This window comes from Rhinatrema bivittatum, chromosome 3, assembly GCF_901001135.1.
Source record: "Rhinatrema bivittatum chromosome 3, aRhiBiv1.1, whole genome shotgun sequence".
NCBI lineage: Eukaryota > Metazoa > Chordata > Amphibia > Gymnophiona > Rhinatrematidae > Rhinatrema > Rhinatrema bivittatum.
The window spans coordinates 594,649,888-594,664,617 of record NC_042617.1 but is presented as its reverse complement, the minus strand read 5'-3'; the positions used below and the strand labels follow the sequence as shown (position 1 = coordinate 594,664,617).

The 14,730-nt window shown below is 45.0% G+C and overlaps 1 protein-coding gene across 2 annotated transcripts in view; it reads right to left on the bottom strand.

Annotated features, from left to right (window-relative positions):
- LOC115088446 (TRPM8 channel-associated factor homolog) overlaps positions 1-14,730 on the bottom strand; it is a 98,684-nt gene that overhangs the window by 37,570 nt on the left and 46,384 nt on the right. For both annotated transcript variants that reach the window (XM_029596728.1, XM_029596727.1), the window contains one exon: positions 5,460-5,554. In XM_029596728.1, the coding sequence (XP_029452588.1) occupies positions 5,460-5,554 (95 nt within the window). The remainder of the gene's footprint in view (positions 1-5,459; positions 5,555-14,730) is intronic.

Below are 14,730 nucleotides of genomic sequence, written 5' to 3'. Positions count from 1 at the left end.
TGTGGACTCCTGCGCCACATGCGTCCAACAAAAGGTGCCCGTGGGCCATCCATGGGGGCTCCTTCAACCCTTATCGGTTCCAGAAGTTCCATGGGTTCTTGTGTCCATGGACTTCATGGTGACACAAACTGGCTCACCTTTTCTTCATCCACATCTTCAGGCTACATGGTCTGCCAAAGTACATCACCTCCAACCGCAGTCCCCAGTTCGTTAGCCCGGTACTGGCAAGTCCTGTGTAAAAATTCGGGGTCAAGTTGTGTCTCACCACTGCTTACCATCCTCAAGCAAATGGGCAGATGGAGCACACCAATCACTCCCCTGAAGACCTTCCTGAGGGCCTACTCCAACGAGCGACAGGACAATTGGGCACCACTGCTACCCTGGGCAGAATTTTCACAAAATTCCCATGTCAGCAAATCCACTGAAGCCTCCATCATTTACAGCTGCCAGCCACAGCCTCCACTGCCCATACGACTATGCATCTCCTCTCCTGCGGCCCAAGCCACCGCCCAAGCTCTACATGAGGTCTAGGTCTATATGACAAAGATGCTCCAGGAGGCTGCCAACTGTGCCAAGAAGACCAGTACCTGTCTTTCTCCCGGGAGATAAAGTGTGGCTGAGCACACGTCACATATGCCTGAAATTGGCGTCACAGCGCCTGGCCCCCAAATACATTGGACCATTCTCGGTCACTAGACACGTGGAACCAGTCACCTACCAGCTACTTCTTCCGCGCTCCTTACACATCCCATGTTTCTCTACTCAAACCGGTGATCCTTTCGTGGCCATCTCGCAAACCTCCGAACCTCCGCCGCTGTCCTCCAAACGGGATACTACCTACCAGGTGCGTGAAGTCCTCAACGTCAGGAAAAGGGCACAAAGGTGGGAGTACCCTCCTCTCCTGGGAAGGTTATGGCCCCGAAGAGAATTCATGGGAGCCAGTCTCCAACATTCTGGGCACAGATCTCTTGAGGCAATTCCACTTGCTTCACCCGGGAAGCCCTAACCCCCGGCTGTAAGGGTGGGATGTACTGCTACAATCCGGGTCCCAAAAAGCCCGTCCTCACCTCTCAGCCCCTCCTCACCTCACCTCCTGGCAGCGCCCGCTGGATCCCATTGCAGCCCTGCCACTTTCCGGCTTCCCTGGCTTGGCTCCGGCTGGCCCCTCAGCTCTTCCGCGGCGGAGGGATTGCCACCGCCTTCGACCTCCACGTGGGCTGCCTCCCAGCCGCAAGGGAGCGACTCCACGCCGCCTCATCTGGTCCCGGTCCCTAGGCGCGTGCATGCTCGCTGCTGACCCAGGTTTAAAGGGGTTGCAGAGGGAAACCTTCCCGCGGCCCCTAGGGATGACATCGCATACCCCAGGTATTTAAAGCAAGCCCTGACACTCAGAGCTTGCCTTGGCAATGGGTCTCCTTGCTCTCGCTTCCTTGAGTTCCTGAAGTTGCTGTTCCAGTTTTCCTGTTTCTGCTGCCTGTTTCTGACCTTGGACCGGACCAGACCTCGCTTGCTGCTGCCTACCTCTGATCTCATGGACCGATTCTGGCTACACTCTCCCGCCTTGCCTGGCTACTGGACTGGATCAGTGCCGCCCTTGGCGTCAGGCCTCCTGCCTCTCTCCTATTTGCCACTGCGCTCTCTCGCCTACTTCCTGGGATCATCCAGGCTGAGGCCCATCTAAGACCAGCTGGCCCCGGTACCCAAGGGCTCAACCTGTGGGGAATGCGGGCTGGTAGTGGCAAAGCTCCAACTGCTTCCCATTCAGCCTCGCCACCCGATGGTGGGGATCTGTGAGGGTTTCCCCTGCAGGTGGCGCCCACACCACCTCGGTCCAATGGTCCACGGATGCAACAGGAATGGGATATAAAATAGGGAAAAATATCTGAGTAGTTGCAAATAAAGGATTATGGGGCTGTAGCCCAGTAGAAATTGGTTCAGAATAAGCTGAAAGTCCAAAGGAACAGACAGAAACTGTCTGGTCAGAAAAAGAGGCAGGCATTGCCAGGAATGTATGTAACATATGCACAATCTTTGATTTTCAAAAAAGTATCCACATAAGCATACCATTAACGTGTTTAAATTTTAAATTTAAATTCTTTTTTTTATACTGAAGTTCATGGCACAAGTCATATTGCATCCGTTTACATAGAACGAAAGGTAAAACAAAAGGTTTACATCAAACTAGATTTAGATAGATAACAATGAACAGCAAGGATTATCTAAGGATTAAACGGGTGGGGGGGGAAGTAAAACGAAGAAAGGAGGAGGTACTAACTGGGAATTAGTAGTGCAGAACTTGGGAATATATCAACAATAATAATATACATAAAACACTGTAGTGACAGCAGGGTAGCCTAGCATAATACTGGGTCGGTAGTGTTGGTATTCGTCAAATCAAGAAAACACATATCAACAATATACAAATCGGAAATATACATTAGACACGGTGGCATCTAACGGTAGCAATGCATAGGATGGTGAGGTAACCGATGATCTTTCAGGGGAATCTGATTGGTTATGAAGAGATTGAGACTCGACAGCTGATTTGTGGTGTTAGGGGAAGGCTCGGGTGAACAGCCAGGTCTTGAGGTTTTTTTTTGAAGGTTAGTGAGCAGCTTTCCTGGCGGAGGTCGGGGGCATGTCGTTCCAGAGGGAAGGACCCACTAAGGAGAAGGCCCGTTTGTTAGTGGAGCATGGTGGATTTGATGGGGGGGGGGGGGGGCGGGGGTGGGGAGGGTTTGTTTTTAGGCCTCTCTAATTGGTCTATTTGAGGTGTGGAATTGTAGTGGGATTTTTAGTGTGAGTGGGAGTTGATTGTGGATGGTTTTGTGTATGATAGTAAGGGACTTATAGATGATTCTGGAGCTTATGGGGAGCCAATGTAAGTTCTTAAGTATGGGTGTGATGTGGTCGCCTCTTTTGGAGTTTGTTAAGATTCTAGCAGCTGCATTCTGGACTATCTGTAAGGGTTTAGTGGTGCTTGTGGGGAGGCCCAAGAGGAGGGAGTTACAATAGTCTATTTTTGAGAATACGGTGGCTTGGAGAACCGTCCAGAAGTCCCAGAAGTGCAGGAGAGGTCTGAGTTTTTTTTAGAATTTGAAGTTTATAGAAACATTCTTTGGTAGTGTTATTGACGAATTTCTTTAGGTTTAAGTGGTAATCAAGAGTGATGCCTAGGTCTCACATGGTCAACTGTGGCCTTGATGGGGCTGGTGGGAGGAGGATTATTGGGGTTGGGGGAGATGAACAGGAGTTCTGTCTTAGAGGTGTTGAGGACTAGGTTGAGGTTAGTAAGTAGGAGGTTGATGGAGTGTAGGCAGCTGTCCCAGAACTTGAGGGTTTTTGAGATGGATTCAGTTATGGGTATGAGTATCTGCACATCATCAGCGTAGATGAAGTGGGATAGCTTGAAGTTTGATAGTAGCTGGCAAAGGGGTAGAAGGTATATATTGAAGAGGGTGGGTGAGAGGGATGATCCTTAGGGTACTTCCAGGTTAGAGCTGATAGGGGGGATTCTTTATTCGGACCTGGTAGTGTCTGTTACTAAGGAAGGATTCAAACCATCTGTGGACTGTACCTGTGATACCTATGTCTGCAAGGCGGTTGAGGAGTATGGCATGGTTTACAGTGTCGAACGCCGAGGAGATATCAAGTAGAGCCAGTAGGGTAAGGTTGTATCTATGAGAAGGTTGTCTATGAGAGAAATCAAGAGTGATTCTGTGTTAAGTGCTTTGCGGAATCTGAATTGGGATGGAAAAAGTATCTTGTGGTTTTCAAGAAATTTGGAGAGTTGTGTGTTGACTATTCTCTCCATGAGTTTGGAGATGAATGGCAGATTGGAGATGGGGCAGAAATCCGATGGGTCTGGGTCGAGGTTGGGTTTCTTCAGCAGAGGTTTAAGTGAGGCTAGTTTTAATGTGTCTGGTACAATTCCTTGGGATAATGAACAGTTGATAATTTCTGCCAGTGCTTTGGAGATGGAGGTAGGGATGGTGAGTAGCAGTTTGGAGTGGCCGTGTCTAACTTTTGTTATTGTATAGAAATGGTAAATGGTACACAATATCACAATATTCAAACACAGCATATGTGGATTTCTTGTATTTACAAATCATCTGGTTTAGTGTGGACTTAAAAGCAGGCGCATACTTTCACAGCATCCTATTGAAAATGTATCTCAGTATGACCAGAGGCTACACTGAACATGACTACAACCAGCAAATTTTCCTTGTTACTGCCCTTTCTATAGTTAGTTTCTCGTTCTTTCCTTTTATTGTTGGTGAAACATAATGTACAGATGTGTCATGCTAATAAAAACTTTCCTCGCTCTGACAGTGCTCTAGAGAAGGCATTGGGGTGGCATGCACAGAGCAGTGATTACAACACTAAGCAGCAGGGCTATGACTGCATGAGGAGAGCAGGGCTAAAGAATTGCAATCAGCATGGGAAGGCTGCATTTCTTTGGACAACCACCTCGCTAATTTTGGTTGCTGTGGAGGATTGTTGCAGATCTGACATAGAAGAGGACTTGGGTGTTGGACTAAGTATTGGCCTTGTAAGAATCAGAGTTGAAGATGGCAAAATCTGAAATGGTTTACCAACACTTTGGGTATTCTTGCAACAGATATGGAGGGCAATGGTGGGAACAAGGTAATAGACAAGGAAGTCTGGGGGAGGGAGTTAGTGGTGGGTAGCATATGAGAATTTATATGCTCATTTATCTCAACTCCGTAGACTGGATGGATCAATCTGATTTTTATCTGCCATCATCTACAATCTTACTATGTTCAATAAAGATTTCTTCCATAAGCACAAAATGGGGAAAAGTTATTTTTGAATAAGGCCCTAAGAGCCTAATTTTCAAACTTATTCACGGTACAGTATTTGATGTATAAGTAGACACATGGACATTTATCCTAATTTTTATAAACTTTGCAGAAGGAGCTGCACAATTTATAAAAATACTGTGTAATTCTACTCTGAAAGTACAGAATTATGTTGCAGTATGTGCAAATATTTCCAATGCATTACTTTCTCTACCTATTTTATAAACAAATATTTTAGGCAGCAAAAAATAACAAAATGTATTTGTAATAATCCTGATTTATGCACAGGGTCAGGTATTTTATAAAGTATGCATGTATACCATTTTGAAAATACTTGTGTGCATGCTTGAAATCATTAGTTTGCTGATACCTCCGCCAGCCCATCTAGCACTCCCAACCAAAAACTACAGACAAGTCTGATTTTACTTGCTCCAGTAAATTAGCAGGTGTAAAAGTATACAAATAAGTTGAGTAATGTATACATTTATATCTAAATAGCTACTACTGTGTGTACTTCTGAACCCTGTCCCGGAATGTACCTAACCCACTCCTGTTGGTCTTTATATTGTGACTGAACTCATTTCATAACACAGTCAGCACAGTGCAACAGAAAAAAGTCCGTTCTCAGATAGTCACCTCGAGGCCTTTTCCAACTACAGATGGATGGAAAGTCACCATTCCAGTGGTCCTCGGTGAAAGGTAGAGTCCTGTGCTTCTCCAAGCTGTAGGGCCTGGAAGGAATCAAATAGGGTCATTACTAGGCCATCAATAAGAAATGAGACAATGTGCTCAAACCTTTTACTCAGTTACTGGAATGCCCAGGGTCGGAGGAACCATTAGGCGAGCTAGGCCTGTGCCTAGGGCGCCTCGATTCAGGGGGCGCCGCGGCAAGTGGCCGAATTTTGAAAGGGCAAAAAGAGCCCTTTCAAAATTCTGCCAGCCCCCACCTCACCGTGCCACCCTCCCGATGCCACCCTTGTGGTCCAGCGGAGGCTCGGGAGCCATCTGCCACTCCCAGGGCCTCGGCTTCCACTAAGCAAAATGGCGCCGGTGGCCTTTAGCCCCTACCATGTGACAGGGGCCAACCAATGGCACCGGCGCCATTTTTGTTAGAGGCAGCTGAGGCCCCGGGAGCGGCAGATCGCTCCCGGGCCTCCACCTGGACCAGCAGGTATTTTGTAAGTTTTCTTTTCAGGGGGGGGGGGGGGTGGAGTCGGGGCTGCGACTGGAGGCGGCGCAAGGCTGAAGGTGCCTAGGGCGCCCAAATCCCTTGCACCGGCCCTGGGAATGCCCGTCATGCCCATAAGATAATAACTCTGCATCAGTATGGTAGAAATATTTATTTATTTATTTAGAGCTTTTTTATACCGGCATTCATGATTTACAATCATATCATGCTGGTTTACATGGAACCGGGGTACAACAACCTTAAACATTAACAAAGAGGTAATAGTTACATTGAAACAGGGGCGATAGAACTGGGAAGAAGGAGAAGACAAAGCAGAAGGAAACTCAATGAGCAGAGCAATTATTTACAGTGTGCTGAATGTTCAGTCGTGACAGCTACCAAAAATATGTTTGTATATTAATGCAAGTCTATTTCTCTCACACATCACTTCCCTGTATATATTGTTACCGAGATGACACAGGCATAAGACAGGTACAACATCTATAACAGCAGTGGAAGTGGTAGTAACAGTCAGGTCCATATTCAGCAGGGAGGTTCATTTCTTTTAAACAAATGGGTAAAATGCAACAAGTATGGCCATTTTTGGTTCATACAAATTATACCGAAGAGAAAATTAGCCTCAGACAAAAATGCCCCCAAACTTTTGGGTATTTTGTATTCATGGGTTAAAAAAAAAAAAAAGGGCCTCCAAGAGGACCAGGCTTAGGTCCTGGGATTCAGCCCGAGGCCGGGTCCCATCACCTAGGCCTGAGCCCTCAACCCTGAGTCTGATCTCGGGGGCCCACCCAAGACCCAGGCCTAGATTTGGGTCTGATGCCAAGTCCCGATTCCTGAGGCCCAGGCCCAGGCCCAGACCTGAAGCTGAGGTCCAGTAGGGTCTCATCACCAGGGCCTAGGCCTGCAGGTCCAGGAGCAGGCCTCATGCCATCTTCTTTCTTCTTCCATCGACTAAAAATGATGTTGTCTCCATATAGAAACATACATGGAAACATAGAAGTGATGGCAGAAGACGACCATACGGCCCATCCAGTCTGCCCAGCAAGCTTTCACAGTTATTTTTCTCATACTTATCTGTTACTCTGACCACTGAGGTCAGGACCCTTATTGGTAACTTTTTGGTTCTAATTTCCTTCCAGCCCTGCCATTGATGTAGAGAGCAGTGCTAGAGCTGCATAAAAGTGAAGAATCAAGCCTAATGGGTTAGGGGTGGTAACTGCTGCAATAAGCAAGCTACTCCCACGCTTATTTGTTTACGCAGCCTGTGCAATTTAGTCCTTGTTGGTTGTTGTTTGAATATAAATCCTCTTTTCTTCATTCCCCCTGCCGTTGAAGCAGTAAGCTGCGCTGTATATGTATTCAAAGTGAAGCATTGGTTCGGGGTAGTAACCGCAACAAGCAGCAAGCTATTCACACGCTTATTTGTTTACCCAGCCTGTGCAATTTAGTCCTTGTTGGTTGTTGTCTGAATACAAATCCTCTTTTCTTCATCCCTCTGCCGTTGAAGCAGTGAGCTGTGCTGTATATGTATTCAAAGTAAAGTATCAGGTTTAATTGGTTCGGGGTAGTAACCGCTGCAACAAGCAAGCTACTCCCACTCTTATTTGTTTACCCAGACTGTGCAAGTCAGTTCTTGTTGGTAGTCTTACTCCATAACAAATGATGCCATGGGCCCCGGCCTCTTCTTATTTTACTTTGAAGTCAATGGGGCCTTCCCCCATTGCCTTCAATGTAAAACAAAAATCAAAAGAAACAATGACGAATAACTATAACTTACAAAACTAATTATTGGACAAAACTAATTTTTAGACCCTATACATCCCTAATATTCAGTGGCAGCAAAGCAGTGGCCTATTCTACTCAGCACCCAAATTTCTCTTTGAAGCATGAACGTTCCCATCCTCCTCCGCTACCTTCAGTAATATTAGCTGAAATCCCCTGCCTGGACAAACTCCTCTGAAAACTGACCTCATTGTTTCTTCTTTTCCTTATAAACTTTCATTCAGCCAAGTGACCAGACGCGTGCTGTTAGTCATTCACGTTGCAGATGGATGCACAGCTGCAGAATTATTTCTTAAGTGCACAGCTGCATTCCATGTGGGCAAATGATCATGATTCTGCTGGCTAAGGGGTCTATAGAATCGTGAGTGGAATAAATGGGGAAATGTAACTCATTTACTCAACATACAAAGACTAGGGAACATTCCATGAAGTTAATTAGCATATTCAAAATAAAACTGGAAGAATTCTTTTTCACGCAATGCACCATTGAGCTCTGGAATTCATTGCCAGAGGATGTGGTTGGGCAGTTGGAAGGGTTTGGACAGGTTCCTGGAGAGGAATTCTATAAACTGTTGCTAACCAAATAGATCTGGGAAATAGCCACTGCTTGCCTCTGGACGATAGCAGTGTGGGATCCTGCCAGGCACTTGTGACCTGGATTAGCCACCGTTGGAAGCAGGATACTGGGCTTGGTGGACCCAGTGTGGCAATTCTTATGTTTCTATGCACAGAAATATGAGTAAAATGATGCAGAAATTAATGCTTCTCCATTCACATCCCATGCTAATCAAGACATTAGCTATTACTCTCTGATGCAGAGAGGTATTTAGGCTTTACCCATGATTTCTTAATATTGGAAATTTAATTCCTGGGCAGAGGTGTTCGTTGTTAGTTGCATGGGAACATGGGTCTTGCCATACTGGGTCAGATCAAAGGTCCATGAAGCCTCTTTCCAGCAGTGGCCAGTCCAGGATCCCAGGGGGCAGACAGATTCCATGCTGCTCATACCAGAGATTTCTGCAACTCCACTTTAATGGTGGTTTGTGGGCTTTTCTTCCAGGAATTTTTCCAGGCCTTTTTGGGCCCAGCTATGCTAATAGCTTTTGTCACATCTTCTGGCGACTAATTCCGGTGCTTAATTATGCATTGAGCAAAGAGATATTTTCTCTTATTGGTTTTACATGCACCATTATGACTTCATTGTCTTTATACTCTTTAATCAGTTGTTTAGTCTTTCAAAGCTCACTTGTTTCACTCCATTCATTGTTTTGTAGATCTCTGTCATCAAGCTGAAGAGACGTAGCCTTTCTCCCTGGGGGAATTGTTCCATCCCCTTTTGATTTTGGTTGCCTCTCTCTGTAGCTTTTCTAATTCTACCGTATCATTTTTGGGATGTGGTGATCAGAACTGCGCCTGGTGCTCAGGATGGGGTCATCCCGTGGAGGGGTACAGAGGTATTATATGATATTCTCTGATTTTTTCTCCATTCTCTTCTAGTGGTTCCTAGCATTCTCTTTGCTTTCCTGAGTTCAACGCGTCGTCAGTGGCGCCTAGATCCTTTTTCTGGGTGGTGACTCCTAGTGTGCAACTTTGCCTTGTGTGGCGCTAGTTTGGGTTGCTCTTCCCTGGGTTCATCGCTTTGCACATGTCCACATTGAATCTCATTTGCATGCCCAGTCTCCTGGGGCTAAACCTGAACTTCATGGTAGGTCTTGTATTTGGAATTTATGTGCATAAAATACTGTGTACAAATCATTTAAATGCAAGCTTTCTATGTGCAGAAAAAACGATTTATGTTGATAAATCCTGCTATATGAGCTTAGTATATCTTTATGTGCACATTTTGTGGTTAGTGCACTTTTTTAAACCCTTGATGCGCTAGCATACCATTAGCTTACTCCATTGAAAACGGATGCTTTTCTAAGCATGAGAGTAAAGAAAAAGTGTGCCAAATCTGTGTGCCCAGTGTCTCTGAGATTGAGTGAGAAGAGCAAACTGGCAAAAGAGAAAAAGACCATGTTAAGAATGAATAGACTATATTTTGTCATAAATACTAATCATTTACAGGGTTTTATATCCTTTCCCCAAAAACAAAAAGATCATAACTTTTATGTTTAGATTTCACAATATACCACATTTGTACAATGTACCCTGATGTTCCTGAAGTTCAAATTCTACTTCTTCAAAGCCTGTACTGTGCCCTGTGAAACCTGCCCTGGTGACCTTCAGCCAGTTCGATTTTCAGGATATCCACAGTGAATATGCAGGAGACATATTTGCATATACTGGGTCTCCAGCATGTGCACATTTTGTTTTGTGCATATTTATTGTGGATATCCAGGTTTGGGAAGCCCTGATTTTACATCTATTAATCTTAACTCCAAAATGAGGGTGTATTTCACCAAAAACTACCAGGTAGCACTTGGGAGACCTTTATAGCTGTGGCAAGGTTTCAAAGCCTAGCATTGTTTAAATTAAACTTGCTTCTCCCCTTCTTACTTGTGAAAGAATGGCGAGTTCCCAGATTGTTTGGATGGGGCCCAAAAATATAAATGTAAAACAAAAGCAGCAGCTGAGTAATTTCTGCCTTGTGGCTGTGCCACCTAGTTTTTCCCCATTACGCTGCCTTTTACCACTTCTTTCCCTTACTGCTCTGACTGTCTAGGCAAGGGATGTCTTGATACAATAAGGTTGGTTGATACAATGAGGTTGGGTTGTTCAGTGCAAGTGCTGTATGATGCCGTACAGCAAAGTTTTCTTCTCTTATGGACTGCAGTTCCTGGGCCACATGTTGAAAACACATGGAGGAAGTTCTAGGTATTGCTATAAGAGCGATACCTGCCCAGTAGAGGAGGACCGGAAGGCTCATCTGCATACTGCTCCCAGCATCCCCCGGGAGAGGAGTCCAGAAGTCACCGCAAGTGATCCAGGGATTGGTGTCCATAACCCAGCTTCCAGAGGCCATGCATTCCTTTGCAGTAGAGGAGGACTGGAAGGCTCATCTGCATAGTGCTCCCAGCATCCCCCGGGAGAGGAGTCCAGAAGTCACCGCAAGTGATCCAGGGATTGGTGTCCATAACCCAGCTTCCAGAGGCCATGCATTCCTTTGCAGTAGAGGAGGACTGGAAGGCTCATCTGCATAGTGCTCCCAGCATCCCCCGGGAGAGGAGTCCAGAAGTCACCGCAAGTGATCCAGGGATTGGCGTCCATAGCCCAGCTTCCAGAGGCCCTGCATTCCTTTGCAGTAGAGGAGGACCGGAAGGCTCATCTGCATACTGCTCCCAGCATCCCCCGGGAGAGGAGTCCAGAAGTCACAGCAAGTGATCCAGGGATTGGCGTCCATAGCCCAGCTTCCAGAGGCCCTGCATTCCTTTGCAGCAGAGGAGGACCGGAAGCGCGCGCCTAACGGCGCTCGAATCTCAAACCCTTCCATTAACTGAGTGAAGATTTAACAGTGGTTAAAGAGGATTGGTAAGTATAGCTTTCAGAAATTTTGGGGCTTATAAAAGTTGGTGAAAGTTGAAATTAACGGATATATTCTTTAGAGTTTGTGTGTGTCTGAGGTAATAAGCAAACCTGAGATAGTTAATTCCAGTAATAAGCAAGCCAGAGATAGTTAATTCCAGTATCTGTCTTTCCCACCCACTCAACCCTTGATTTTTAGGCACAAGACAGTTTCACATCAAAAATCAATCAGGGTCTTATCTAAATCATACTATTGTACCAGCCCTTACTGAAAGTTTAATCATCCCCTTGTAGGACACTAGCTGATTAATTAGTAAATTCACCTGTAAATTTAAACTACTTTCATTCCAACTCCCTTAGTATCTTAAACTTAACTAGGAACTCAATAAAACTAAGATGAAGGCAGCAGTCCAGCAACAAGAGGGAGGCTTTCCAGTCTTTTGCATTGAGTGTCACATGTATGATTTTTTACCCGCCGGTGAGAGATTGTATGTGTGCACTTGGTGCAAAGAGCTCCTGGCATTCAGGTAATGAGTCCGATCTCTGGAGGCTAGAGTAGCAGACTTGGAGGAGCTGAGGGAGACAAAGAGGTACATTGATGAGACCTTCAGGGACATAGTAGCCAAGTCCCAAATCCAGTCTGGCAGCCCTAGTGCTGCCTTTGATCAGAAAGGTCTCCCAGTAGGGGAACATCACTCTGGTGTAGCAGGAAGTGATCCTGTAGCAAGGACCTGCTCTCCAGGTGATGTATTGTCCTCTCGCACCGAGGACAAGTCTCCCAGGGCTACTGCCCAGGAGGGAAGGGTAAGGCCGGCCATCATAGTTGGCGATTCAATTATTAGAAATGTAGATATCAGGGTGGCTGGTGGGCGTGAGGATCGCCTGGTAACTTGCCTGCCTGGTGCGAAGGTGGCAGACCTCACGCGCCACCTAGATAGGATTATAGACAGTGCTGGGGAGGAGCCTGCTGTCATGGTACATGTGGGCACCAACGACATAGGAAAGTATGGGAGAGAGGTTCTGGAAGCCAAATTTAGGATATTAGGTAGGAAGCTAAAATCCAGAAAATCCAGGGTGGCATTCTCTGAAATGCTTCCTGTTCCACGTGCAGGACCCCAGAGGCAGGCAGAGCTCCAGAGTTTCAATGCGTGGATGAGGCAATGGTGCAGGGAAGAGGGATTCAGCTTTGTAAGGAACTGGGGAAACTTTTGGGGAAAGGGGAGACTTTTCCGAAAGGATGGGCTCCACCTTAACCAGAGTGGAACCAAGCTGCTGGCACTAACTTTCAAAAAGGAGATAGAGCAGCTTTTAAACTAGAACAAGGGGGAAAGCCAACAGTCACTCAGCAGTGCATGGTTCGGAGAAATGTATCCTTGAAGGATACTAATGAAACAGGAGAGTTAGGGCATCCCAACAGAGAGGTTCCATTAAAAGCAAACATAGTCCATATGCCTATATGTAAAAAATCATCAAAACTAATGATTTCCGAATTATCCCAAACAACTGAAAAGCAGGTTGTTAAAACAAACAAAAAACACACTTTGAAATGTCTATATGCCAATGCCAGAAGTCTAAGAAGTAAGATGGGAGAGTTAGAGTGTATAGCAGCAAATGATGAGATTGACATAATTGGCATCACAGAAACTTGGTGGAAGGAGGATAACCAATGGGACAGTGCTATATCAGGGTACAAATTATATCGCAATGATAGGGAAGATCAACTTGGTGGGGGTGTGGCACTTTATGTCCGGGAGGGTATAGAGTCCAACAGGCTAAAGATCATACAAGAGACTAAATGCTCAGTAGAATCTATATGGGTAGAAATCCCATGTGTGTTGGGTAAGAGTTTAGTGATAGGAGTATTCTACCGTCCACCAGGACAAAATGGTCAGACAGATGATGAAATGCTAAGAAAAATCAGGGAAGCAAACCAATTTGGCAGTGCAATAATAATGGGAGATTTCAATTACCCCAATATTGACTGGGTAAACGTAATATCAGGACTTGCTAGAGATATAAAGTTCCTGGATGTAATAAATGATTGTTTCATGGAGTAATTGGTTCAGGAACCAACAAGAGAGGGAGCTATTTTAGATCTAATTCTTAGTGGAACACAGGATTTGGTGAGAGAGGTAACAGTGGTGGGGCCACTTGGCAACAGTGATCATAACATGATCAAATTTAAACTAATAACTGGAACGGGGACAATAAGTAAATCTGCAGCTCTAACACTAAACTTTCAAAAGGGAAACTTTGATAAAATGAGGAAAATAGTCAGAAAAAAACAAAGGTGCAGCTGCAAAGGTTAAAAGTGTTCAACAGGCTTGGACATTGTTTAAAAATACAATCCTAGAGGCACAGTCCATATGTATTCCACGCATTAAGAAAGGTGGAAGGAAGGCAAAACGATTACCGTCATGGTTAAAAGGTGAGGTGAAAGAGGCTATTTTAGCCAAAAAATCATCCTTCAAAATTGGAAGAAGGATCCATCTGAAGAAAATAGGATAAAACATAAGCATTGTCAAGTTAAGTGTAAAACATTGATAAAACAAGCGAAGAGAGAATTTGAAATGAAGTTGGCCATAGAGGCAAAAACTCATAATAAAAACTTTTTTAAAAATATCCAAAGCAAGAAACCTGTGAGGGAGTCGGTTGGACCATTAGATGACCGAGGGGTTAAAGGGGCTCTTAGGGAAGATAAGGCCATTGCAGAAAGACTAAATGAATTCTTTGCTTCCATGTTTACTAGTGAGGATGTTGGGGAGATACCAGTTCCGGAGTTGGTTTTCAGGGGTGATGAGTCAGACGAACTGAACGAAATCACTGTCAGCCTGGAAGATGTAGTAGGCCAGATTGACAAACTAAAGAGTAGCAAGTCACCTGGACCGGATGGTATGCATCCTAGGGTACTAAAGGAACTCAAAAATGAAATTTCTGACCTATTAGTTAAAATTTGTAACCTATCATTAAAATCATCCATTGTACCTGAAGACTGGAGGGTGGCCAATGTAACCCCAATATTTAAAAAAGGCTCCAGGGGTGATCCGGGTAACTATAGACCAGTGAGCCTGACGGGAAAAATAGTGGAAACTATCCTCAAGATCAAAATTGTAGAGCATATAGAAAGACATGATTTAATGGGACACAGTCAACATGGATTTATCTAAGGGAAGTCTTGCCTAACAAATCTGCTTCATTTTTTTGAAGGGGTTAATAAACATGTGGATAAAGGTGAACCGGTAGATGTAGTGTATTTGGATTTTCAGAAGGCATTTGACAAAGTCCCTCATGAGAGGCTTCTACGAAAACTAAAAAGTCATGGGATAGGAGGCGATGTCCTTTTGTGGATTACAAACTGGCTAAAAGACAGGAAACAGAGAGTAGGATTAAATGGTCAATTTTCTCAGTGGAAAAGGGTAAACAGTGGAGTGCCTCAGGGATCTGTACTTGGACCGGTGCTTTTCAATATATATA